The sequence below is a fragment of the Hirundo rustica genome, chromosome 19 (genome assembly GCF_015227805.2).
Source record: "Hirundo rustica isolate bHirRus1 chromosome 19, bHirRus1.pri.v3, whole genome shotgun sequence".
In the NCBI taxonomy this organism is placed as follows: domain Eukaryota; kingdom Metazoa; phylum Chordata; class Aves; order Passeriformes; family Hirundinidae; genus Hirundo; species Hirundo rustica.
In genome coordinates this window covers 1,071,050-1,096,002 of record NC_053468.1, presented here as the reverse complement: position 1 = coordinate 1,096,002, position 24,953 = coordinate 1,071,050, and the positions used below count along the sequence as shown (strand labels likewise).

The window sequence follows — 24,953 nt, the reverse complement described above, 5'->3', positions numbered from 1 at the left end:
GCCCCCTGCTCCGACACCCTCTGAGCCGACTCCATGTTTTATTTTAAAGAGTGATTTTACTGCGTTTATAAATACACGTCAAACCTGGAAACGTTAAATCTGGGCAGCCCTCGGCAGTGGAAGTAGTGCCATTTTTCTTGCCTTGCATTCTGTTGGCACGGCTCCTGGCACGGCACATCCACGCTCCGGCGTGCCGGGCCCGCTGCAGGGATGGCTCAGTCCCGCGGGTGGAACGGAACCGAACGTCCCCTGCCGAGACCGGGGGGCCTCTGGGCACCGTCCCCTGGGTGACTTTGTCCCGTGGGTGACTTTGTCCCGTGTCCCCTCCGCAGGTGGGAGGATGCAGCCGTGCGCCGGGGGCTGAGGCGCGGAGCCGCGGGGAGCGGGACCCCCGCCACCCACCCATGGTGCGGGCTGGCAGCCGGGGCAGCCCCCCGTGAGGAGGGGCACGGGCACAGCCGGGACCGCGGGCGCCGAGCCCCCGCAGCCGCCCCGCCATGACGAGCCTCTTCCGCCGGAGCAGCAGCAACGGCGGCTCCCGCGGCGGCTCCTCCGCGCAGGAGCTCAACAACAGCCGCCCCGCCAGGCAGGTGCGGCGCCTGGAGTTCAACCAGGCCATGGAGGACTTCAAGACCATGTTCCCCAACATGGACTACGACATCATCGAGTGCGTCCTGAGAGCCAACAACGGCGCCGTGGACGCCACCATCGACCAGCTTCTGCAGATGAACCTGGACGGCAGCGGCTGCGACGACAGCTCGGACTCGGAGGACAGCATCCCCCCCGAGGTAACCTGCCTGGGGGTCCCCTGCTTGGGCTCTGGATCCCACAGCTGGGTCGCCACGAGTGGGCACCTCAGTCTCATCCTGCCTCCTCCTGCCTGGGCACAGACTCAACTGCCGCAGGCAGGGAGAGGTTTGAGTGCCCGGATCAGCTGCACCAAAGATTGTCTTGGGCAGTGCTTCAGGCTCAAGCCAGGTGCTCTTCCCACTCTCCCTCGCCCCAAAACCCAACAGAGACCCTTCTGCTGCTGTCAGAGAGACTCCCCGGGGCTGTGTGCACCTGAGGATAGGCTCACCCACCCTCTTCCCTTGAAAGCAATACCTCCAAACTCCACCAAAACCCCGCTGGGTGCAGGAGGTGCGGTGCCAGCTTGTTTCCCCATCCTCTCTGTCTGCAGCACCATTCAGCCCGTGCCATCCCCGTTTTGCCGCTGCACAGGGAGCCCCGGCCCGCTGGGGAGCATTTCCCTGTCCTGCCCTCAGCCCGTCCTCTCACCCTGCAGATCCTGGAGCGCACCCTGGAGCCGGACAGCTCGGACGAGGAGCCCCCTCCCGTGTACTCCCCTCCTGCCTACGAGAGCCAGGCGTTGGGCAGCCGCTGCCCCCGCGGCCCGCCCACGCCCCCGCCCAGGTGAGCCCAGCCCTGCACAGCTCCCGCTCAGGGCCACCCTGTGCCAGCACACCGGGCTCAGGCTGCTGGCACCTGCCCTGGCACGGCCGGCTGGCCCTGCTCCTTATAGGGTCGAGCGAGACAAAGCCACGGGAGATGAATGAAGCTCACAGCTGGCTCAAAAATCCCTGTGAGGGTCTAAACACCAACAGCTGAGGGGCCGGAAGGCCGCCTGGGCAGGGTGTGGAATGGCAAAAATCAGCTCCTGGGGGCGGGGAGCGCTCGGCTCTGCTGGAAAACACCAGGTGCTGGGCAGCCGGGCCCTGTGCTGGCTCCTCACCACACACCTCGGCTGGCTCACACTTGTCCCCTGGCAGCAGCGCCCTGGCTGCAGGTGTGGGGCTGTGGGATGGCAGATGTGAGCCCCGGGCAGCTCCGTGAGCCCCGGGCAGCTCTGTGCCAGCCCCTGCCCTCTGTGCAGCCGGGGTGTGACACCTGGTGACAGACGTTTGTCAGCTTTGTGGGCAAATCCCTGCAGCGCTGGGGCTCCACCGGGCTGGTTTTTGGGAGTCTGAGTGAAACTGGGAGGAGAAGGAAAACCCTGCTGTGCCAGGCCCTGCTGTGCCACGCTGGCACGGCAGGTGTTGGTGGGTTTCTGCCCACCCAAGGTGCTGCCCGTGCTTGCCCCGCAGGACGGACGTGCCCGGCCCCGGCAGCACCGCGGCGCCGGCGCACTACAGGAACTGGAACCCGCCGCTCCTGGGCAACCTCCCCGAGGACTTCCTGCGCATCGTGCCCCAGCAGACGGCCGGCACACAGGTGAGGCTGGGCCACCCCTTCCAGCCTGCACCCCGGCTCCTGGGGTGGGGTCCCACCGTCCCGGGCCTCGGCCGCCCTGAGCTTGCAGCATCAGCACGCTGGAAGTGTCCGGGTGCCGGGTGAGGACTAAACCCGAAGTTTTGGAGCGTGTCCAGTTCAAGAGGCTGAAGTGGGCAAGGTGTGAAAGAGCTCTCAGCAAAGCTTTGGCATTTTTCCTGCCATTATCGCAGTGATAAGTGCCAGAAATGCCACTTGCCATAGGCACATAATATTTTCAATTATTTGAAAATCTTGCCTACTGCTCTGGTGAGGAGCAGCAGGACCAGTAATGCTCCTAAGGAGAGCAGCACTGCTAGGGCACTTGAGGGCTGCTGCAGTAGAATTTGGGTGGGAAACCTAGTGCAAGTCAGAGTCCACGTGTGCTCCATGGTTGTTTTAAGCCACAAGGTTTGGGTGCCTGCAGCAGGGCAGGCAATGGGCAGCATCCCATGGGGAACAAGCGGCCCCAGCACATGCTGGGCATCCAGCTCAGCTCCAGCCACAATTTGGGGCATTCCTCGGCCCTTTGCTAACCCAGGAAGCCCTAAATGGATCCAGCACCCTCCTGGTGTAGTGAGGGATGTGGGGGCTGCAGGCACCCTGCTCCTCCCTCCCATTTCATCTCCAAAGACAGCCTGCCACGTTTTCATGAATGATTGCCCTGCAAGTTGAGCTTCGCGGGCTCTATTACCTTTCTGGGAATAGGAGCATTCCAATTCATTTGGGCTCAGGGGGAGGAGAGGAGCAGCTGCCCTTTTCTTTCCCCAGTAATTGTGTGCTTTTGCTTTTTATGGCTCTCTGGGAGCAGCTACAAATCAGATAAATATTGTAGGCAGGGATGAGGCTGTGCTGCAGCGTGCGGCCGTGCTGCTCCCCAGGTGTGAGGTGTGACGTGCCTCGTGCAGGGACGTTTGTCAGCGGGACGTTGCAGACTCTGCTCTTTAGAGATGGGAGATAAAGCAGCCATGCTGCTGAGACCCTCCTCGCTACCCCCACACCGGGTTCTGTTATGGCACAACCACACGGTTTAAAGTTAAAAATCCGTGCCAGCGTGTGCAAAAGGGGCTCCGGAAGGTTCCCACGTGGGGTGTCTGTCCCCTGTGCCCTGTCCCCCTTCCCAAGGGGCAGAGGCAGTGATGCCCTGTCCCGCTTTGTCCCTTTAGCCCTGGGCTGTTGGCTGGAGGAGGGAGGGACCCCTCTGGGGAGCAGTAGCCGGTGGCCATGGGGTGGGGGAGCTGCGGTGTAAGAGGGGCCGAAGGCTGAGCTCAGCCCCAGGTGCTGCTGCAGGGTCCCCCGGGAGCACCAGCCAAGCCGTGCCCCGTTTGCCTCCCCCAGGGCTCCCACAGCTGCCGGCAGCCCACGCCACGGGGGCTGTGCCCGCGGGGCCAGGGCTCCCTGGAGCAGGAGCGGCGATGGAAGCAGTACCTGGAGGACGAGCGGATCGCGCTCTTCCTGCAGAACGAAGAGTTCATGAAGGAGCTCCAGAGGAACCGGGATTTCCTTCTCGCCCTGGAGAGAGGTGAAAAGGGCCTGCAGAAACTTCTGCTTTTTGGGTGTGTGCCCTGCTGTGACCCTGGCTGCTGGCAGCGTTGCCCTGCCCGTGGGATCAGGGCTTGTGCCAAAGCAGGGCTGGTACGGGATGTGGCCAGGCCGGGGGCTGGTGGTCTGAGCTGCCTGCACTGGTGGGCTGCTCCCAGCTCTCCTCCCCCTGCCCACCCCTCTGCAGCATCTCTGGCAGAATCCGTAACGAGAAGCTTTGGAAATGCCCTGTGAGCCCTCCCCAGCCACGTCAGTGGTGCTTTGCAGGGTGCTGGCAGCGCTGTCACTGCAGGTGCAGGAACACCACGGGTGCTCTCGTTGCGTGCTTGTGGTGGGTGGGCAGTTCCTCTGCTGATGCAAGCTCCCGTGGACGTGCTTGTGGTCGCTATGCCGAAGCAGAGCCCCAGCTCTCTCCCTTGCCACCAGCCTGTCCCCACGGGGCTGTGAGGGGAGAGGGGAGCAGAGCCACGTGCTCTGCCTCGAGGGTCTGATCGAGCGGGCCCTGCGCTTTTTGTGTTTCAGATCGATTGAAATATGAGTCAAAAAAATCCAAGTCGACAAGCGTTGCTGTCAGCAACGATTTTGGTTTCTCCTCAGTATTATCAGGTAACTTTTAAGACACACGTGAGCGTTGTCTCTCCACAGCAGGATTCCCCCCCAGCCCCTGCATTCCCATCCTTCTGCCCAGCTGCCTCCAGAGTGTCTGTGGAGGGAGGAAACTGGCTGATCCCTCCCTGCTGCCCTCCCAGCACGGGAGAGGAGCTGGTGGGTCATGGGGATGGGTGCTCCTGCCCTCCCCAGGTGGAGGTGCTCCTGCATCCTGCCTCCCTCCATCCATCCCTGCCCTCCCGTGCCTGGGCTGGAGCAGAGGATTGTGCCTGCAGGCATAATGACTGTTCCGGGTAATCCTGATTAACCTCGGAGCACAGCAGCTGCCCAAGAGTCAGAATTAGAGCTGGTGTCTGTCGACGGCCCCGCGTGGGGCTGGGCAGCCTGGCAGGGCTCCAGCTGGGCTCACAGACCTGGGGAACGGGGACGTGGCTCTGGGGGTCTCTTGATTCCCCCACCGAGTTGGGCTTGCTCCTGATCCACTGTGCAGCACGATCCAATACCCAGAGCTCAGTCAGAGCCCGGGGGAATTTGGGGCTGCTGCCCCTGGAGGGGGACTGAGCAGCAGTGAGGGCGTGCTGCCAGCCCACGGCTCGGCACGCCCCGTCCCATCGTGTCCCCAGAGGGTCCCCGTGCAGAGCCAGCCCCACGTGCCAGCAGCCTCATCCCGCTGCTGTTGCCCAGCTCTGCCCTTTGCTGGTGCTGGAATTGGGTCACGGCAGATGTGTCCAAGCCCCCCTGGCCACGCAGGCGCTCCCGGTGAGCAGATGTTGGCCTTGTAGGTGACGCAGCTCCCTCTGCAACCAGCGAGGCCGGCGGTGCCGTGTCCGACGATGCCTTATTCCGAGACAAGCTCAAACACATGGGAAAATGTGAGTGTGTGCAGGCCCCGTGCTGGCAGGGCTGGAGGGGAGCTGCCAGCGGGGTGGGCAGGGGGAGATGGCAGCGGTACCTGGCACTCTCCCAAACTCGTCCTTGCTCTGGGAAGTCACTGCCGGCTTTTCCCACCACAAACTAACCAAGGTCCTTGGGCGGCCTCAGCTGGGCTGCAGGCACTGGGGACACTGGGAGGGGTGGGGCAGGAAGATCATGAAAATCCCAGCAAAAGGATAAAACACGAGCACCTCCCACTGGGGATCAAGGTGTCCCTGTGTCCCTCTCCGAGTCTGGCAAACCCAGGGCATCAGCACAGAGTGTTGGGGTGTGGGTGGCCCTCACACCCCTGGCCCCTGCCCCTCTCCTTCCCACCGCCCGTGGCAGCTCTGGGAAGGGTTTTTGGGTGAGACCCTCACCCAGCCGCTTCCCTCCAGCCACGCGCAAGAAGCTGTTCGAACTCGCCAGAGCCTTCTCCGAGAAGACGAAGATGAGGAAATCAAAAAGAAAACACTTGTTGAAGCACCAGGTGTATCCTGAAAGGGGCTGTGGGGCAGGGGGGGCCTCACTCGGGTGCTCCCGGGGGCTGCCCAAGGGCACCTCTGTGGCTGGAGCGTGGGCTGGGAGGGGTGACCGTGGTGCCGTGGCCACATCCCGGCCCCACAGCTGCTTTTCCTTAGCTGAGGGTGCAGGATGGGGACAGCGGCTTCCACGGCGAACCTTCTCGATGACGTGGAAGGACACGCATATGGTAAGGGATGCTGTGCCAGGCCGTGCTGGCTGTGCTGTGCTTGGCACGGCCTGGCCCCACATCACCCCAGGGCCGGCTCAGGTGTGAAATACCCCTGCGGGCCAGAAACCTCCATCCAGTGTTCTCAGGAGTGTTCTGGTAGAAACTGCCTGAGTCCCACTGGGGATTCTCTCTCTGAGCAAGGAAACCCTGCCCTGGGGAAGGCTGGGCTGCCTCCCCCTGGGGCTGCTCCATGGAGCTGGGGCTGTGGGGCAGCCGGGGCCGTGGGGCAGCGGTGCCCTGGTGTGGAGGTGGCTGCAGCCCCCGCCTGCCCCTGCCTTTCAGATGAAGATTTCCAAGCACGGCGGCAGCAGCTCCGGGAGGAGGAGGAGACGCCGAAGGAAGGGCAGTAAAGGGTGAGAGGCACCTGGGGATGGCTGAACACTTCTGTGTGAATGGCCCAGGAGGCTGGAGGGGGGGCCACGTGCTTTGGGCTGGGTGCAGAGTGTGTCCGGGTGGGCACGAGCCCCATCAGTGGCCATGGGTGCCATGGCTGGGTGCTGGCACTGTGTGGCTCAGGCTGAGCACCTGCTGTTCTCCTCCTCCCCTTCCCCTCCCTGCAGGTCCCAGCACTGCGATTTCTTGCTGGCACAGGACGTGCACGAGGCTTCACCAGGAGATGGCTGAAAAAGGAAAAACCCACCCAACAAATCACCCAGATTTTGGCTGTTCCCCCTCTGCTGCTGTACTCCTCTTGAAGTACAATTGTCCGAGCGAGGCACAACGTTTTCTTACCACTGGTTTGAAAACAACTTTTCCTATCGAGCAAATCAGCCAAAAAGGAAAGGAAGGAAAGGAAAAAAACGAAAAAAAAGCAAAAAAAAAAAAAAAAAGCGGGCAGCTGCTGCGGGCGGCTGCGGAGGAGCCAGCGAGCTCGGGCTGGGGAGGAGCAGCCCTGCCTGCTCTCGGCCGGCGGCGGGGCAGGAGGAGCGCAATCAGCCGCACTAACGAGGATCCATTCACACGTGGGGTCTGCTCGGCCGGAGCACTCCTGAACATATCCGTAGTGGTCTGATGTAACTTCACTCTGCGCACACCGGGACAAAATCCGCGTGAGAAAGGGAAGCTAACAGCCGTTGTCTATTATTGCTAGGAGTAATGAGCAGAGATTCAGATCAGGTGATAGTCAAATAATATAAATTGTTTATAAAGGAAAGGCCTTCTTTTCCTAGGCGTTTCACTTTGAATTAAACCTTTGCCTTCGGCATTGCTACAACTGCCTTGAAGTTGGGAAGCTTTGTGCCGGCGCGGGGCAGCACCAAGGGCTGGATTGCAGAGCAGTTTGACCCTCACTGATGGAGCAGGACACATCCCGCCAGGCCTGGGGCACTGGGGCTGCTCCCGGGAGCTCCAGGGATGCCCCCGCTGTAGGTAAAGAGGCAAAACCCAAGCCAGGGGTTGGCAGGGCTGGTGGAGGTGTTTTCAGCACTGAGCTTTTACTAGGGCTTGGGGGCACTGCTGGGTTTGGTGCGGGGCAGGAGCCGAGCCCCTTCCTCGTGCCCGCAGCGCCGCCGGAATCCTGCAGCTCTTGGAGATGCTGTCAGGCTCAAAATAATTACATAAACAAATTCCTTCGCTGTGTAAGTAACGAGTGACGAGCATAAAGTCAGAATTCGCTCCCGCCAGCACATTTTCTTCTCCTTTATCAGCACAACGTTCCCTGCCAAATGCAGGAGGTGGCTCTAGACGTGCCTGCTTCACTCTCCGGCTCCCGCCAACCAGCACAAATGTTGCAGGATGGGAGCTGTGAAGGCGGCAGACGCGGGAGGCCCAGCCATCAAACGCTCACGCAACTGTTTTCCCTGCCTCTCCGCAGGGTTTGGTAACAAAAGTCCCCCTGGCAGGCGCTGGCTCCTCTTCCATCCCAACAGAGCCCGCGTGCCTTTGAAGCGGACGCCAAGATTTCCTCCCCCGCCAGCGCTGCAGCTGCTGCACCTGTTGAGCGCTGCTGTCGTCCCCTGCAGCCGCGCTGCGGATCCCGGCCATCCCGTGAGCTTCGCCTTCTCCGGGTTCCTGGCCAGGGGCAGGGCTGCTTCCAGGTGCCTGGGCCTGCAGGGTCTGGGTGATGTCTCCACAGCGCAAAACTCAGACGAGCTCCGGGGTGCCGAGGGCCAGGGCAGGATGCGCTGCGCTGGGAGCACCCCGGGATGCCAGCAAGCTTTGGGTTCCTCAAATCAAAGCAGCAGAACTCCCGCCCCACGCAGCCCATACCGGTTTTGGTGTCCTCTCCTTTGCTTTTGGAGGATTGAAGAGCGTGTCCTGAGTGAGACAGCGCAGTGAGAGGTTAGGCTGCCCCAAGGCACGCTGGCTGTCCCACACCGTGGGCAGCACCCCTGCTCCTGGTGCTGTGCACGACTGTCAGGAGGTGCTGCCAGGGCACGGGATGGCCCAGGCTGCCCTGCCCTGCCCTGCCCTGCCCTGCCCTGCCCTGCCCGGGGTAGGACGTGGGTCTGGAGGAACACCTGGGTGAATCAGGGAACGGAAAATCCTTGTTTCTGGGGGGGACTGACATTCTGAGAGTGCTGAAGAGAAGGAGGGGCTCCTTCTCTACCCTCTGCTGGCCCTGGGGGCCGTAGGAGGCTGCTTTTTTACTCCTTCCCAGTCCAAAGCAGCTCTGCATATTTGGAAGAAAATCAAACTTGGAAGAGGATCAGCCTGTCACCATTCCAGCGCCTCTCAGCTACCGAGGGCTGCGGTCCCAGGGAAGTTTCCATGAGCGCAGGAAGCACCGAGGGGCGGGAGGGGAATTCTGCTCTCCCAGAGCAGGAGGTGCTGGCAGGAGGGCCGGGCTGGCCCGTGCAGGGTTTGGGCATGGGCTGGGTCGTGCCCAGGCTGCGGGGACGGGTTTGGAGCTTTCCTGGGCAGGCTGGCACAGGGCCACAGGTCACGCTGCTGCACCGCCGGGCAAGGAGGGGGACACTGTCCCTCCTCTCAGGCTGCTCCTTAAGTGACACGTCCCGAGTCACCTCTGTAACCCAGCCAAGGTTTGCTGGTGGAGCAATCCCGGGCCAGCAGCTGCCTCTGCTTTCTGCCTGAGCTTGTCCCCGAGGTGTCCAGCACCCTCTGCTCCCGCTGAGAAAGGGACAGCAGGGAAGGCTGGAGCTGGGGAGGGCACAGGTGGGTGCCAGCGCCCAGCCCTGCTGGCTCTGACCCTGCTGGGGGTCCTGCACCGTGGCACAGAGCCCCGGGCACGGCTCGGCCACCACCGCCCCCCAACAAGCTGCCCTTGAACATCCCAGGCCAGGCACAGCCTCTGGGTGATGTCACTCTGTGGCCCTGTCAAAATATCTTGGGAGGCACAAGGCATCATTTTATTGGAGATGAAAAAAAACCCAACAAACCAAATAAAAAGTCAGGTCTAAGAAGCGGAAAAGCCACAAACTCGGCTTGGGAGCCAAAATGCATTTCTGACCTAAAAATGTACAATTCTCAGTGATGTTTGTATCATTTCTCAAAAAAACCCCAAACAAAACAAAACAAACAAACAAACAAAAACACACACACAAAAAAAAACAAAACGAAAAAACACCAACTGATCTGTGACATTTGTGAGTGTGGCTATTTTAGAATTTATTTCCGTAAGTGATTTTTTTTCTTAAAGATGTTTAATAGTAATTCCTATAATAAAGTCCTGTTGTACTCTTAACACTGCATAACTTTTTAACACTGTGTATTTTTCTACTCTTTACAGGAGGAAGAAGAAAGAAAGGGGGCTGGGGAGGGAAGGGGCCGCCCCAGCCCAGCTCCAGCTGTGCCCCTCGGATGCAAACACCCCAAGTCTGCCCTGCTTTGCTGCCTCCCTGCTCCCGATGGGCTGAATTAGTGTCCAGTGATTTCCTGAAGAATCCAATGACCCATTCCTGGGGAAGCAGCCCTGGGGGGCAGTTCCAGGGCTGGGGGCACACAGAGCATCCCCCTCACTTGCAGGGATGGTACAGAATCCTCCTGTCCTGCACAGCCATCCCGGAGCAGCTTTCATTTCCAGCCTCAGGTGTGGCTCGGAAACCCTCCCTGTGGAAGAAAAGCCTGGAAAAATTCGAGGCGTTCTTGCTTTAAATGTCAAAAGCATTTAAAGGCTGGGGAAAGCCTGGCTGCTGCCTTGGTGCCCTGGGGAGTGCAGAGCCCAGGGCCTGCCCAGGCCAGGAGCAGCTCCAGCAACTCCCTTTGGAATTCCTCCCCTCCACAGGGACAGGGGTTTTGCTTTCTGAGCGGCGTTTTAAGGAAAGCAGCAGCTGAGAACGGCCCGGGGCTGGCTGGGGCTGGGGCTGGAGGTGTCCGGGGATCCCTGCTGGCTGTCAGCCTGCCGTGGAAATTTACTGCCCCCTTCCTTCGCCAGGCTGCAGGATGGGAGCAGAGACGCGTCTTCCTTCCCCTCAGCTCATTCCCAAGCCGAGGGCTGCACCTAGTGACCAGGCGCTGCTCCCAGCCAGGAAAGGCTGCCTGCAGGAAGGGTGTTTACACAGGGCCTGCCTGGAGCTGCTGCGTTTTATAAACCGAGGATAAAAACACTCAGTGACATCCCGTGGTGGTCGTGCTCTGCCTGCTGGGGCTGCCCAGGGCGGGATCCGGCTGTGGGGCAGCCCCGGACAGGGCTGGTGCTGATCCCACTGGTGCTGATCCCACTGGTGCTGATCCCACGGGTGCTGATCCCACTGTCCATTTGCGCTGATCCCACTGTTTCCGATCCCACTGGTGTTGATCCCATTTGTGCTCATCCCATTGGTGTTGATCCCCCTGTCCACTGCAGCTGATCCCAAGAAGCCCCAAGGCTGCCGGGGCTCCGGGAGCGTTGGTGCAGCGCTCTCCGGGGTGTCGGGGTGGGACTGTGGGGTGTCTGTGCAGGGACACGAGCGGGACCCATCGCCGTGGGTCCGGCCCGGGATCTTCCACCATCCCGCGGTTCTGTGACACAGCAGCCGAGAGGAGACGAGGCTCCCACGAGCCCCGGGACTGCTGGTGCTGCCCGGGCTGGGCTGAGGGTGGCGGGGCACACCCGGGCCGGGTCCCGTCTGTCGCGACAGCGCCGGGGGCGACAGCGAAACTGATGGGGGCGATCGGGCTGCGCCGCCGCTCGGCCATCGGCTGGCGCTGCCTGGCCACCTTCTCCCGCCGCCGCTCGGCACTCGGCCGCGTGCCCTGGCGGCCGCCACGGTTCCGGTTCCGTTCCGGTTCCGGGTGTGGGGCAGCCCCGGGCCGGCTCCGGCGGGGCCATGGCCGCCGTGGGCGGGAGCCGCACGCAGAAGATCGGGACCGTGTTCAGCCGGTGCGGGGTGGGGTTCAGCCGGGGCGGGGGGGTACCGAGGGTACCGGGGCGTGCCGGGGTTCCCGCTCCTCCCGTGAGCGCGGCCCCCTGAGCCCCCCGCCGCCGCTGCTTGTCCCCCGCAGGGCGCGGAACCTGGTGCGCATCGGGCTGCTGGAGAAGCCGCTGTGGCTGGACGTGTACGCCGCGTTCCCGCCGCTGCGGGAGCCCGTGTACCGCGTGCCGCGGCCGCGCTACGGGAGCGCCCGGGACCGCATCGCCCCCATCTTCTACCGGGAGGACACCGTGCGAGCGTGAGTCCGGGCCCGCCGCCGGCCCGCCCCGGGGGCGCTCGGGGTCCCCGCCGTGTTCCCTAAGGCGTTGTTAACCCGTCCGGGCTGCTCCTACAGCAGCCGCCGGCCGTGGCGCCCCGGTTCGTGGTTTTTGGAATAAACGGGGCTGGTTTTAACCCGGGGCCCTTCCCCGGGTTTGTAACGCGTTGATAAGGGCACGTCCCTGCCCGGCACAGAGCTCCGGGCTGGGCTGACCCCGCTGCGAAGGAGCTCCAGACCTAACTCGGATTTATGAATGCAGGTTAAAAAGCTGGAACGGGCCTCTGTAGAATCCCCAGCAGGTTTGGGTTGGAAGGGTCCCTAAAGCTCACCCCGTGCCAGGGCAGGGACAACTCCCAGTGCCCCAGGCTGCTCCCAGTGCCAGGGCGGGGACACTCCAGGTGTTCACAAAGGCTCACGTGAAAAGGAAAAATAATGCACCCTAAATGAGCTGACTCTGCTGCTGTCTGTCTCCTCTTGACTCGGCTGCAGAATCTCAGCTGTTTCCTTTCCTGAGCAGGAGGTTTTACCAAGTTTATGGCAATGGCCCCAGGCCTTTCAACCTGACACAGTTAAACTTCAAATCGACTTGCCAGAGGTGAGATGATCATTAAACCAGAAACCTTTCTGGGAACTGCCCCTCTCTCCCCTTCCTCCTGTGAACCAGAACATTATTTGTGAGTGTAAAAAAGCAACTTTGCAATTCAGGTTTGTGGAGAAATACAATGAACTGAAGGAAGAGGGGAAAATTGAAGAGGAGAAATTGTTTGAAGAAACAGGAAAAGCCCTTTTAGCCAGCGGGATCATTTTACAGAGGAGAGGAGTAGATAAAGTGAGTATTAAATATTCTCTGGGTTACTTGACTGGTGGGTTGAGAAAATTCCACTCCCAGGCCCTTGAAGCTGAGTTGATCTGAATTAAATCCTCAGCAAAACAGTCACACACCTGATGGTCTTAAAATGTGCAGAGAAGACTTTCCTCTTGGCCATGAACGTGTCTGGCCAAGGCTAAGGGACTTGTGGGTCAGGAAAGATGGTTTTTCCTGCTGATGAAACAGAATAATCATTCAAACAGTGCATGGTGTATCTGTCTAAAGCGTTTGGAACTTTGAGATTTGTTGTTGTGTCTTGAATTTTTGCATTTTTAGCTGGAGGTCTGCAGCCTCTCTGGGCATGTCCTGCCCTGCTGACACCCTGTTGTGCCTCCATAATAATCTCAGCATGAGTTAAACTTTCTTTGGGCACACAGAGGGCTGTTGCTCTCCTCAGTCCTCCTTCTTCCACCCTGTTTCATGTGTTTTTCCCTGTCCTTCCCTGCAGGTGTCCCAGCAGGAGCAGCAGGGTGCTGGATCCAGGGATCCTGCCTTGCAGCTGCAGCTCCACGCTGTGCTGGAGGAGCTGCAGGACAAGAGGAAGGACGGGGAGGAGCAGCCACCAGAGCAGGCAGGGACACAGAAGGAGAGCCCCTGTCCCTCCTGACAGCCCTGCTGAGCTGTGTCACCTGCCAGGAGCCAGCCTCCAGCCCTCTCTGGGGACATTTCCCTGGGGGTCCTGGTGCCCTCCAGGCTTGTCCATGTGACACGTTCCCCTCTGTCCAGCTCCACATGGATAAAGTCACAGATAATCTTGGGGTTTTTTTAGGGCTCACGACTGTTTTCTGAAATCCAGATGGAAAATGCAGAGTGTAAAAGTGGAAAATTAAAACATTTTCTTTAAAAACGGGAAGTTCTGCCTGTTCAGGTGTCTGGAGTGCAGTTGTGGAGATGTTTCCTGCTGGGGGAATGGCAGATCCTGTTTGATGTGTTCCAGCAGCTGTCTGAAGTGTCATCTTTTTATAGCTGATTGAGGAAAGCTGCTATTTATAGACGTGGTTTGATGTGCTCTTCCCATTCCATATTTGCCCAAATTCAGAGCGGGGTGAGGTGTGGCACTACCAGGTGACTGGGGGCTTGGCAGATTTCAGTGACTCCTGGTGAAATTGGTCGCCTTTGAAGTGTGGGAAGGGGCTGTTCCAGCTGTTTGCTGAGGGAAGGGCGATGCTGCTGAGGAAACGCTCACTGGAAATCTGGCATGGAAAAAAAAATAACCACCAGTCTTCCTGGGGTTAGGAGAGAGTTCTGCCCGTGCCTGCAAATCCAGTGCCTGCCTGATCTTTCGTTAAACATTTTGATTTGGGCTGTATGAAAAACAAACTTTGTTCGGTCTCTTCTCTTTCTTTGTGATTTTTTTTTGTGAGTTTTTCTTTAATTTGTTATTCTTTCTGCCACCAGCCCCCATTAACAGGTGTAAATGTGATGCAGGAAAGCTCAGGCAGTGAAAAGCAGTGAAAAAATGCCCTTGGTTTGTTTTCTGTGCCTTTGCTTCACTCCTGTAGTGATGTGGTTGCAGCAGAATTACTCAGCTATCCTCAAAAGGTCAAACTTTATTCCCAGTTCTGCTCTTGTAGCTCCAGAGGAGCCCAGGGTTTGTTACAAACAGCAAAAATCCCTGTTTTAGCCATGATCCAGCAATAAACATCGAATTCAGAGCCCTCCCCGAGCTTTGGGGTGTGCCCTGAAGGAGTTGCTGTGCAGAGCAGGTGAGGAGAAAGTTAGAATTGGGGTGTTTTTTTTGTGTTGAAGTGACAAGGTGGCTCTGGGGGCAGATCCCTCCCAGCTGGACCAACCTCCCTGAGTGAAGAGAGGAGCCTTTGGATTTGCCCTCGGGCACAGCTGGGGCCTGGGGGCTTGGACTGAGACCCCTCGGGGGCTCCTCCGGCACCTGGGGAGTTGATTGTGCCCAGCTGCAGGTCGTTAATTACCAGGGCACCGCTCATCACAGCGACAGCCACAGGTGAGGAGGGGTTTGTGGTGATTGCCTCGTGCCCGGGGAGCCGGGGCACGGCTTGGGCAGCGCAGAAAGTTCTGGAACAGCGGAGCAGCACCGTGCTGGGAGGGTGTGGGTGTGTTCCACACTCCTGCACCAGCAGTTTGCACTTCAGCGCCCCGTGGTTCCGAGGCAGGTAAGCGGCCAAAGGTGCGGGAGAGCCTGGAAATCCTTACGGGACCCTCTGTTCCGGGTGAGGGGAGGGAGAGCAGGATCCTGCCCTGCTGCGAATGTGGGAATTCTCTGCGGGAATCTGCCGGGCCCGGGTTCGGCCGGGCGGGCTGTGCGTGATGGAGAAGAGCTCGGGAGGATCTGCGCCTGGGTTTGCTGTGTCTGGTGGGTGACGGGAGCCCGCGGGCTGAGGGATGCGAGCGTTCGGAGCGACTCAGATAAAAACCGCCTTTGAACCGCGTTCGCCGCCCTGGGAGGGCGACGCTGGCGGCCGGGAGCTGCTGTAACTGAGGGAATTCAGTTTCCGAAGGTCTGGGCAGCAGCCGGGGTCAGTCGGTTTGTCACTGACGGGGCCTTTCCCCAGGAGGAGGAGGAGCAGGAGGACTGAGTGGGGCCAGCCCCGGTTCCCCCGGTTCCCCCCGTCTCCCGCAGCTCCCCCCGGTTCCCCCGTCTCCCGCAGCTCCCCCCGGTTCCCCCGTCTCCCGCAGCTCCCCCCGGTTCCCCCGTCTCCCGCAGCTCCCCCCGGTTCCCCCGTCTCCCGCAGCTCCCCCCGGTTCCCCCCGTCTCCCGCAGCTCCCCCCGGTTCCCCCGTCTCCCGCAGCTCCCCCCGGTTCCCCCGTCTCCCGCAGCTCCCCCCGGTTCCCCCCGACTCCCGCAGCTCCCCCCGGTTCCCCCCGGCTCCCGCAGCTCTCTCCGGTTCCCCCCGGCTCCCGCAGCTCTCTCCGGCTCCCCCCGTCTCCCGCAGCTCCCCCCGGCTCCCCCCGTCTCCCGCAGCCCCCCCCGGTTCCCCCGTCTCCCGCAGCTCGCCCCGGTTCCCCCGTCTCCCGCAGCCCCCCCCGGTTCCCCCCGGCTCCCGCAGCTCCCCCGGTTCCCCCGGCGCTCCCCGCTAGGTGGGAGCCTCGCTCCGCGCTCCCGGCTCCGAGCCGCGGCCGCTCCCGAGCCCCGCCCGGCTCCTCCCGCGGGCTGGGGCGAGCCCGGGCTTGCCCCGGAGAAGGTTTGAAAAGGCGTCGCGGCTCCGCCCGGGGATGCCCCGGGGGAGGTGCGGTGATGGAGAGCCCCGGCGTGCGGGGATTCCTGCCCTGGGGAAGGCAAGGGCCGCTCCCGGCGTTTCCAGGGCTGTGATCCCGTCCCAGGCGCGGCTCCGGCGGTGCGGTGATGTCCCCGCAGCGCGGAGCCCCGCTGCCAGCGGAGGCTGTGGCTGCCTCGCCATCCCTCGGCCCGTCCCGGAGCAGCCCTGTGACCTTTCCTGGCCTGAATTCCCCGCCTTCCTCCCCCGGGGCAGAGCTGCCTGTGGCGCTTCCTCTCGCTGCTTGCCAGTTAATTTTCGGTGGCAGAAAATGCCCGAGTACCGCTCTACGCGGAGCCTTCATTGCTGAGGCTTTGAAGAGGAGACGAGCGTGGGCAGTGGCACCTTCCACAGCTCTGAGGGCAGGCTGAAGGTTTTCCAAGGCCAGCTCCTAAAAATGTGGGCTTCACCTGAAAGTTTCGGGGTGCAGAGCTGCCTGCCCTCCAGCAGAGTGCAGGTGCCGTGGGTGGCTGGAGGGATCTCCCAGGGATGAGGCAGCATTCCTCAGGTGTTTTCCCAGTGCAGGAGGTGTCCTGCTGGAACAAACACCTCCAGTCCCACAGGTCAGGGCTGCAGCGCCGGGCTCTGAGCTTGGGCGCTGTTTTCACCCCCAGGCAGCTGCTCCCAGAGCCCTGCTCAGCCCCTTCACGTGCTCCTGGGCCGTGGATTATCCGCTGGTATGTGTCGAGGGCAGGGGAGCTAAGGATTTAATAGGATCAGGTCGAATGTCTGGAGCAGCCAAAATAATTCATCAGCTTTGCCGGAAAACCAGGTGATCTGACCTTGCCAATGCCAAGCTTCACCGAGGCAGATAATAAAGGGTTTAATGTTTAAAGAACACGGCTCCAAATAAGATATAAAATTGTTGGCACTGCCGCTCTGTGGAGTCCTCTGGGACTTGCCTCTGCCTGACCCTGCCTGCGCACACGCATCTGGTCTTCAAACCTGCCCTGTCCTGAGCTTTGGAATATTCCAGAAATCTGGAATAGATGGATGTGGAGTCAGAGCAGGGTGCTGGCCGTGGTGTGCTGTGTTTCCCCACTGGAGAGGGGGTGGCACAGGGGTGGCTCCTGCTTTGCAAAACCTGGGCAGTGCCAGTTCTGCTGCCTGCCTGGTCCTGGTCCTAAACTGGGGCTTTTAACGGATTTGGTTTGGTGCTCTGTGCAGTGTTTTGCTTCTGCAGCACCAGCAATGTCCATGGCACAGGAATTCCTGTCCTGAGAGTTCTGGGATGTGTAGGGTGCAGGACAGAGCCCCTGGGCAGGGCGGGAGCAGGAGGGTCAGAGCAAACCAGCGAGAGCAGCAGGCTGAGCTCAGCGGTGGCTGAAGAAGCCCCTGCTGTTGTAGCAGTAAATGTTAAGTTCTGGCAGCACCTGAGCCCCTCGCTGCTCAGTTCTGACCCACTGGTGGCAGCCACGGCCAGTTCCGTGGGGCTGAGTCCCCGAGGGATGCCAGCTGTGGGGTGAGTTCACTCTAGGGGCACAGCAGTGTGTTTAATGAGCGTTTTGAATCCTTCCAGGAGCGCAGGGCTGTGCGGTGCCCCGCGGCTCGGTCTGGCAGGGAGCGATTTGCCACGCAGGAAACCCCTGCGGCCCCATCCCTGCCCGGGTGTCTGCGGTGGGGCTGCTCCCCTGGGCCAGGGTCACTCGCCAGCTGCTGCCCCGAGCCGGGGATGCGAGGTCTCCCCCGGATTCAGCCGTGCTTTGGCAGTTTGGGATGTCCCCCTCTGCTCCGAGGCCCGGAGCACCAGCGCTGCTGGGGGGTCCCTGCAGGAGCCCGGCGGCTCAGCTGCCCTTGGCGCTGTCTGTCCCTGTGCTGCTGCTGCCTCTCTGCATATTGCGAGCTCATTCTGATGTGCGCTAATGCTATTATCCTCCAGAAATTGAAATCAAGTCTGAACCTATAATGTTTCACTGGGAGGGAATTGGGGTTATATATTCCTGTGTACAGCAGCATTCTATTTCAGTCATAGCATTTAATTATGATTGGTGTGTTAGTGCCCACCAGAGCATAACAAATTGTCATTATGTTATTCTGCTGAGTCTAATTTAATTGGCAAGTTGTCACAAAAGCAATTATCCATCATTTATTTTGTTGCCATAACCACATCTTGGAGAGCACCTGCTGTCTGAAGTGGAAAGGCTCTGCAGTCTCTTGGTCCTGGATTTCTTCCACTTGCCTGACACAAAGACACCATTTCCTCCTCTTATTTAAAAATATGTTCCTGGTTTCCCGGCGTGGGCTTGTGAGCGGGGCCGGGAGTGCCGGAGGGAATTCTCGGTGCGGGTAGAGCCCTCCTGGGACATCCCGGGGCTGCTGTGGCCACAGTTCCCTCGGGAGACCGTGGGGCCAGCCCAGGGCAGTGTCTGGGGTGATGGTCAGCTGTGGGAGTCTCTCCTCACCTCTGGAGAGCTGGGATGAACTAAGGAGAGAGAAGAAAGCTTGAAATGAGACATTCCCTGCCTGGAGGAAATAAAACTCTTGGCTTCTTGTGAATAATTTTGGGGAAAAACAGGGAGGGAAAAAAATCCCCTGAGCAGCTGGTGGTTAATTTTGGTGTGTAAACACACGGAGGTGGGTTGAGTGAGCCCAGAGGTGTTTGGAGGAGCAGAAGGGCTGCAGGGGCTCAGCCCTGGCACTCGGAGCCTGGCTCGTTCCGGGGCTGCTCAGTTGAGGAGCAAACACCCAAAGTTTGACATTGGTGCTGCCCTTCAGCACCGCCCTGCTCCCAGGCTGGCTCCTGCTCCAGGGGACACCTCGGCTCCCCTGGCTGCCATTCCCTGGCTCCCAGAGCCGCTGGAATCCCTCCCAGTGCCAGGAAACCCGGGCTGCTCTCCACCGAGCAAGTTTCAGATAAGGCATCTGGGCTCCCGGAGAGATTAGGAGGCTGCCGAGGGAAGATTAGTGGTTTCTATAATCCAACAGGCACAGCAATATCAGAGTTCCTGAGAACAACCCCAAACTGCTGAATTTTCTCCTTCCTGAGATGGCACGTGGCTGTGACCTGTTCACTTTTGATATTTCGGAGATTGGGTCCCAAAATCCTGCAAGGCTAATGCAGACTCATGAACTCAAAGCTTGTGGCTCGCTGTGATGAATGAGTAAATAAATGAAAATCTGTTCTGATGTCTGTATTTCTGTGAGTTCCTCCCCTCTCCGCCCTGACTGTAATCTCTTCCCCTCTGGTAGTTCTGATTAGCTGCTAATGAGGAAAGATGATTTTTGTAGTTAAAGCACATAGAGGGAGTTTTGTTCCTAGTTCTGCCTTTTTTATTTATTTTTTTTTCCCCCTTCCATGCCTTGATTTCCCAGTCTGTGGGTCCGGATGCTGTTGATTTAAGATGGATGGTGTAAAGTTAAATTAATCCATATTTGCAAACCTGTTTGTTTCAAAGGGAGGGGTTCAGTGACTTGGAAAGGAGGAATTATAATTTTTCCCCCTGGGTGTTCCCAGTGGGACTGGAGATGAGCACTGTCCTTGTCTCATTTCCCAGCAGTGACAGCCTGGAGTTGGCCAAGCCCTTCTCAGTCACCAGGAGAAGGTCTGGGGCTCTGCAGGTGTCCCTGCTGTCCTCTCTGGTCCCTCCCCAGAGCTGGAGCTCTCCCTTTTCCCTGGGCTGGCTCTCGGCAGAGCCTGGGAGCTGCTGGGGCAGGTGAAGGGTGCAGGGTTGAACCTGCAGCCGTGCCAGCAGATATTTGTGTGTCTGATTTATGGGTGAAATTCCCCGGGACGGAGGAGGCATTGTGAAACGGCTGAGTGTGATAAATAACTCACTGTAATGTATTATTTAGCAAATTATAATGAAAAGCAGAAAATACACAGAGGGGAGCAGACAAATGCATTCCCCAGCTGGCAACTTACTGATGGTTTAGAGCCAGGAAACGGATATTTTAAGATGGTTTGGGAATTTCCATGGCTTCCCCTACAGATAAATCACCTTCCTGCAGATGCATTTATTGGGTGCCCTGCTGCTGGGTTTGATCCTTGGGGAGAAAATCACCCCAGGAGCCGGGGAGAGGAGCGGACCCGAGCTCCGCGTCTTGCCTTGACACCCACTCGTTCCCCGGGAGGGAAATCCCCTGGATTCCCTCGATCCCGGAGCTCCTGGATGCTGGCAGGAGGGACGGGGACGGTCCCAAAGCAGCGCCTTTGTGCTCGGGGTGAGGCGGAGGGGAGCTGTGCCGCCTCTCACAGCCTCCCCTTTGCGCCTCTCCGGAGCATCCGCCCGGGCGGGCATCCCTGGGGACAGCGGGGCTCGGATCCTGGCTTTGCTGGGCACAGCTGTCCCGGCGCGGGGCTCTCCGGTTCTCCTGGGCAGAGCTGTCCCGGCTCTCTGGTTCTCCGGCTCTCCTGGGCACAGCTGTCCCGGCTCTCTGGTTCTCCGGCTCTCCTGTGCAGAGCTGTCCCGGCTCTCTGGTTCTCTGGTTCTCCGGCTCTCCAGGGCACAGCTGTCCCCACTCTCTGGTTCTCCGGCTCTCCTGGGCACAGCTGTCCCGGCTCTCTGGTTCTCCGGCTGTCTGTGCAGAGCTGTCCCGGCTCTCTGGTTCTCCGGCTGTCTGTGCAGAGCTGTCCCGGCTCTCTGGTTCTCTGGCTCTCCAGGGCACAGCTGTCCCGGCTCTCTGGTTCTCCGGCTTTGCTGGGCAGAGCTGTCCCGGCTCTCTGGTTCTCCGGCTCTCTGTGCACAGCTGTCCCGGCTCGGGGCTCTCGCCGGTGCCGGTCCCGGTGCGGTGCCCGCGGTGGCACCAGGTGGTGCTGCCTGATCGCGCTCGGCGCTGCCAGCGGCGGAGCAGCGAGAAGGTGACTCGGCTTTACCTGTTTGCTGTTTTCTCTTGGTTTTATTTCCGATTGTTTGCTCCCATTCCTCCCCCGGCGGGGCAGCGCTGCCGGGGCGCGTTCCCCGTGGCAGCGTGCGATGCTCTCTCCGCTCCTCGCTGTTGAGGCATTTAGAAATCTGTGCTTTAGAGGGGGGAAAACACATCCCCGTGTGGGTGACCTCTGCCTGCCGGCCTGGGCCCGCGGCAGGGCTCCTGGGCGGCACAGACCCCTCCTCCGGGACATCCCGGGTGATCCCCGCCGGGCTTTTCCTTGCGGGGAGCGGCTGCCCCCGGCCCCGCTGTCCCTTGGGGCTGCAGGACGCCCCAGACGCTTTTCCAGCCCGCCTGGGGATGCCTCGGCCGGAGGCAGCGCGGGGTTTGGGCGCTGAACTCCCAGCTGGTGGCCGGCGTGGGGCTTCCGAGGTCTCCTTGGGGCCGGGCTCAGCGCGGTGTGCCAGGGCCGGCTTTATCGGCAGCTGATAGTGTAGGGGCTGTACGGAGAGGAGAAGATAAGAGACTTGGAGAGAACTTGACTGGGTGACTAAGATAAATTTACTGTACTACAGGAAATCGAAATGTGAAATAAAGATCTCAAACAGCTGAAATATTTAAAAAGATACAGGAGTTGGGCGCGCGTGAGAGCCGTTCCGAGTGAGCCGGCCCTTATCAATCCATCACTGGATTTTATAAAGGATAATAGGGTGGAGGGAGAATTGAAATAGAAACTATCCATTACCGGCGCCTGAATGACAGCTCCTCTGTGCAAAGTAAGACCATAATTAACGGCAGAGAGAGCGAAAGTTTTCTGCTTGCTGCTGCTGTTTGTTTCCCTTCCCGGCACTGTGGGGCCGGGTGGGCACATGGGGGTCCCGGGGGGAATTTCTGTAATGCCACAGCCTCTTCTCCAGGAACTTGCCTCGTGCCTTTATCAAGGGGCTCTCCAGAAACAGCAGCTTTTGAAAAACACGCTTGATTTTTGCAATTCCTTGGGTTAAAAAGGTCACTTGAGCTCCACCTTCTGCTGCTGATGGCTCTTTATTTTCTCCAGACCCCCAAAAATAGCTCCAAGGTGGCCAGCCCTGCTCCGTGGGACGACTGGGAGGGTTGGGAGAGTCAATCACATCTTCTTAACCCCTCTCTTTGCTCTGCTCCAACCCCCGTTTGCAATTTCTCCTGATTAAATCCTCGTGAGCATCCGCAGGAGCCAGGTTGTGTTCCCTGTCTTTAAAACGTCCTTCAAACCGTGAACGCTCGGTTGAAAACGTCTCCGAATGTTTTTCCTCCTGGCTCATTTAATTTGGAGGCAGCGGCAGGAGCGCTGCGCTGCCATTACGCCCAATATTTGGGAACGTGAAATTGCAACACGAGGAGAGGAATTAGTGGAGCCCTCGGAGTGGCAGCGAGGGCGGATTGGAGTGCTGGGAGCAGGCATGGGAAGCCTGACAGGGAAATCATCTCTAAAGGCTAATGGAGGACATGAGAGGAGGGGAATAGCAAACCTCAGGCTCGTGATGCTGGGAAGGAAATCATCCTCATTTGCTTGTGTTTAGTAGCCCGAGACATAATTAATGGCATGAGAAGGGACATTTGAAGAAATGTGTCTTGTGCCTGTTTTGCGAGGGTCCGTCTCTGCCGGTGCTGCGCTCAGTGCTTTTCTGCAGCTGCAGGCTGGGCTCCACAGCTGCTGCAGGTTTGCTCAGCACCCAGAGCAGATGAAATCTCCATCTTCCTGGGGCTCTGCCTCCCCTCTGGCGTCACAGGAGACCTGGGGGTGTCAGGCAGATCAGTGAGAGAAAGCTGGGTCAGTCTGTGACCTTCGTTCTTCCCGAAGAGGGAGGAATCCAGGTGCTTCCAGAGGGCTGGAGCTCGATGGTCTTTAATGTGCTTTTCAACCCAAACCAGTCAGTGATTCTGTGACCTTGAAACAGAGCAGTGGCGGGGTCCCAGCCTGCCTGGTGCTCCACGAGGTGATGTGTGAATGCAACCCCACCATCTGCCCGTCGCTGAGAGGGCCCAACAGGTTGTCAGGCAAAAAACGCTGGAATTGGCTCATTTCTGAGATGAGATGACTTAAAAACGCCCAAGGTAGAGGAAATGGACGCATCATCATTGTTATCTTCATCTCAGCCATCACCCCAGCGCTGCAGTGTGCTCCAGAACTGAGGCATGGTCGGTGCAGATGTGCGGGGGGAGCTGCTGAGCTGCCCGGTGGCCTCCGGGTTTGGAAATGAGGCGAGCAGAGCTGCTGCTGCTCCGGCACGTTAATCGTTAATCGGGTGACCTTTGCATAACCTTTAGAAAACCTTGGGCCAGGGCACATCCTGCCGGGATGCACACAGCATCCCTTGGGGTCAGGGTCCTGGGAGTGGAGGAGATGTGGGGGCCTGTCCCTCCCAAAATCTTGTGTGACCCCTGAACTGTGCTCCCCAAATGGATCTGGTTCACTCATGACCCCTGAACTGTGCTCCCCAAATGGGTCTGGTTCACGTGTGACCCCTGAACTGTGCTCCCCAAATGGGTCTGGTTCACGTGTGACCCCTGAACTGTGCTCCCCAAATGGGTCTGGTTCACGTGTGACCCCTGAACTGTGCTCCCCAAATCTGTCTGGTTCACGTGTGACCCCTGAACTGTGCTCCCCAAATCCGCCTGGTTCACTCATGACCCCTGAACTGTGCTCCCCAAATCCACCTGGTTCACGTGTGACCCCTGAACTGTGCTCCCCAAATGGGTCTGGTTCACGTGTGACCCCTGAACTGTGCTCCCCAAATGGGTCTGGTTCACGTGTGACCCCTGAACTGTGCTCCCCAAATGGGTCTGGTTCACGTGTGACCCCTGAACTGTGCTCCCCAAATGGGTCTGGTTCACGTGTGACCCCTGAACTGTGCTCCCCAAATCCGCCTGGTTCACGTGTGACCCCTGAACTGTGCTCCCCAAATCCGCCTGGTTCACGTGTGACCCCTGAACTGTGCTCCCCAAATCCGCCTGGTTCACCCCAGTTTGGGCAGGGAGGGCTCGGTTCCCCCAGTGCTGCACTGGGGCTGGGCTCCGGGCTTTGTGGAGCTCTGCCGTGGCAGGAGGAGCCTGGTTCCCCCCCGGTCCCGGAGGATGCTCGGCTCCGGCATCCCGGGGCTGCAGCCCCCGCCCCTGCGGGCCCTGGAATCAATCCCAGCCGCCGCCAGATTGCCTTGTCCGTTCCAATGATCTTTAACTCCGTTTTTCCCCGAGCAATCAGAAGCATTTTCCCTTCGTCCAGGTGGTCTTTTCCCATTTTGCTCTCTCCAGTCCCGGCACCCAGGGCAGTCACATCTCATCACGCCTTTTCTCAAGCCATTTGTACCTCCAGCTTTTTCTGTTGCCATCAATTTAGCGGCAGCCTCTCCCTCCTGCTCCGCTCCCCCCGCAGCTTCTCTGGGGATGAAACTCAACCTTCAGAGCCTCAGCAGAAGCAAATGCAAACCCCCTGCAGCCCCTGCCCACCCGCTTTTCATGCACATGGGAAGTTCCTCCCCAGTTTCTTTTTCAAGAGTCAGTCCCTTAAAAAAAACCCTTCTTCCTAGAGAGCCTGTTAGAGAGCAGAGGGAAATGTGGATTTTTAGGAGGGACTGAGTGGCTGCTGAGGAATTAAAGACTGAAAGCCTATGGTAATAAATACTGCTTTCCTAAAGGCTGAATAATAATAATAGTAATAAATGGATTTTAGGAAGGGATTCTCCCTGGGAGGGTGGGGAAGCCCTGGATCCCGGGAAGTGTCCAAGGTCAGGGATCAGCCTGGGGCAGTGGGAGGTGCCCCTGCCCATGGTAGAGGTGGCACTGGATGGGCTTTAAGGTCTTTTTCAACCCAAACCATCCCATGATTCTGTGATAATGATAATATTGATTATCAGGCAGCGTTCTTTGGCCACCTTTCCAGCTCCTCTGCCCTGCAAACTCCCTCCTGCTCCCCCTAAGCAAGGTGTCCCTGCTCATCCCTGTGTGCTGGAGGTGATTTCTGCCCCCTCCCCATCCCAGGGGAAGATATCCCAGAGCCCCTTCTGCTCCCAGCCCATTCTGAGCTCCATGTCCATTGGAACAACAGCTTCCTTAGGTCCTCAGCTTGCCCTGGACGAGAAATCATTCAGCAGCAGGCTGCAAAACACAGGATTGTCTGTGCTGTGTATCAATAAAAAGGAAAAATACAAGGATATGGGAATAAAAGATCACTTAATTGGGAGTGCATCCTGTCTCCCCTGCACCGAGCATCAACTCAGCAAAACAGTTTAAGTGTGTGATTAAATGTAAACTCTCTCCTCAGCCCCTCGCTGTTCAGTGGAGCAGTTTAGCCAGCGCTGAGGTATTTGCTGAGCAGGGTTTTGCTGTCTCCCTGTTTTTCCTTGGGCAGAAGAATTAAACACGCGTCGCTATCACC

General features: G+C 59.1%; 2 protein-coding genes and 1 long non-coding RNA gene across 3 annotated transcripts in view; all 3 read left to right on the top strand.

The window, feature by feature from the left end:
- The first annotated feature begins 454 nt into the window (after positions 1-454).
- Positions 455-7,645, top strand: CUEDC1 (CUE domain containing 1). The gene is made up of 10 exons (XM_040082738.2): positions 455-788; positions 1,286-1,413; positions 2,085-2,211; positions 3,586-3,769; positions 4,312-4,395; positions 5,181-5,270; positions 5,709-5,802; positions 5,964-6,022; positions 6,347-6,417; positions 6,625-7,645. Exons 1-9 carry the CDS (start codon positions 498-500, stop codon positions 6,412-6,414), a joined length of 1,125 nt encoding a protein of 374 aa, XP_039938672.1. The 5' UTR covers positions 455-497; the 3' UTR covers positions 6,415-6,417; positions 6,625-7,645.
- Positions 7,646-11,197: 3,552 nt separating this feature from the next.
- On the top strand, positions 11,198-13,356 carry MRPS23 (mitochondrial ribosomal protein S23). Its single transcript, XM_040082468.1, has 5 exons — positions 11,198-11,324; positions 11,447-11,614; positions 12,153-12,230; positions 12,341-12,464; positions 12,952-13,356. The coding sequence occupies exons 1-5, from the start codon at positions 11,272-11,274 to the stop codon at positions 13,108-13,110; spliced, it is 582 nt and encodes a 193-aa protein (XP_039938402.1). The 5' UTR covers positions 11,198-11,271; the 3' UTR covers positions 13,111-13,356.
- Positions 13,357-14,570: 1,214 nt separating this feature from the next.
- LOC120761167 (uncharacterized) overlaps positions 14,571-24,953 on the top strand; it is a 32,105-nt gene continuing 21,722 nt past the window's right edge. The window contains exon 1 of the long non-coding RNA XR_005703570.2: positions 14,571-14,632. This is a non-coding gene — a long non-coding RNA (uncharacterized LOC120761167). The remainder of the gene's footprint in view (positions 14,633-24,953) is intronic.

Coding starts and splice junctions, on each gene's coding strand:
- CUEDC1 (XM_040082738.2), top strand. CDS start 498: ATGACGAGCCTCTTCCGCCGGAGCAGCAGCAACGGCGGCTCCCGCGGC. Junction 1,414..2,084: donor CCGCCCACGCCCCCGCCCAG/GTGAGCCCAGCC, acceptor CTTGCCCCGCAG/GACGGACGTGCCCGGCCCCG. Junction 5,803..5,963: donor CACTTGTTGAAGCACCAGGT/GTATCCTGAAAG, acceptor CTGAGGGTGCAG/GATGGGGACAGCGGCTTCCA.
- MRPS23 (XM_040082468.1), top strand. CDS start 11,272: ATGGCCGCCGTGGGCGGGAGCCGCACGCAGAAGATCGGGACCGTGTTC. Junction 11,615..12,152: donor CGGGAGGACACCGTGCGAGC/GTGAGTCCGGGC, acceptor TTTCCTGAGCAG/GAGGTTTTACCAAGTTTATG. Junction 12,465..12,951: donor AGAGGAGAGGAGTAGATAAA/GTGAGTATTAAA, acceptor CCTTCCCTGCAG/GTGTCCCAGCAGGAGCAGCA.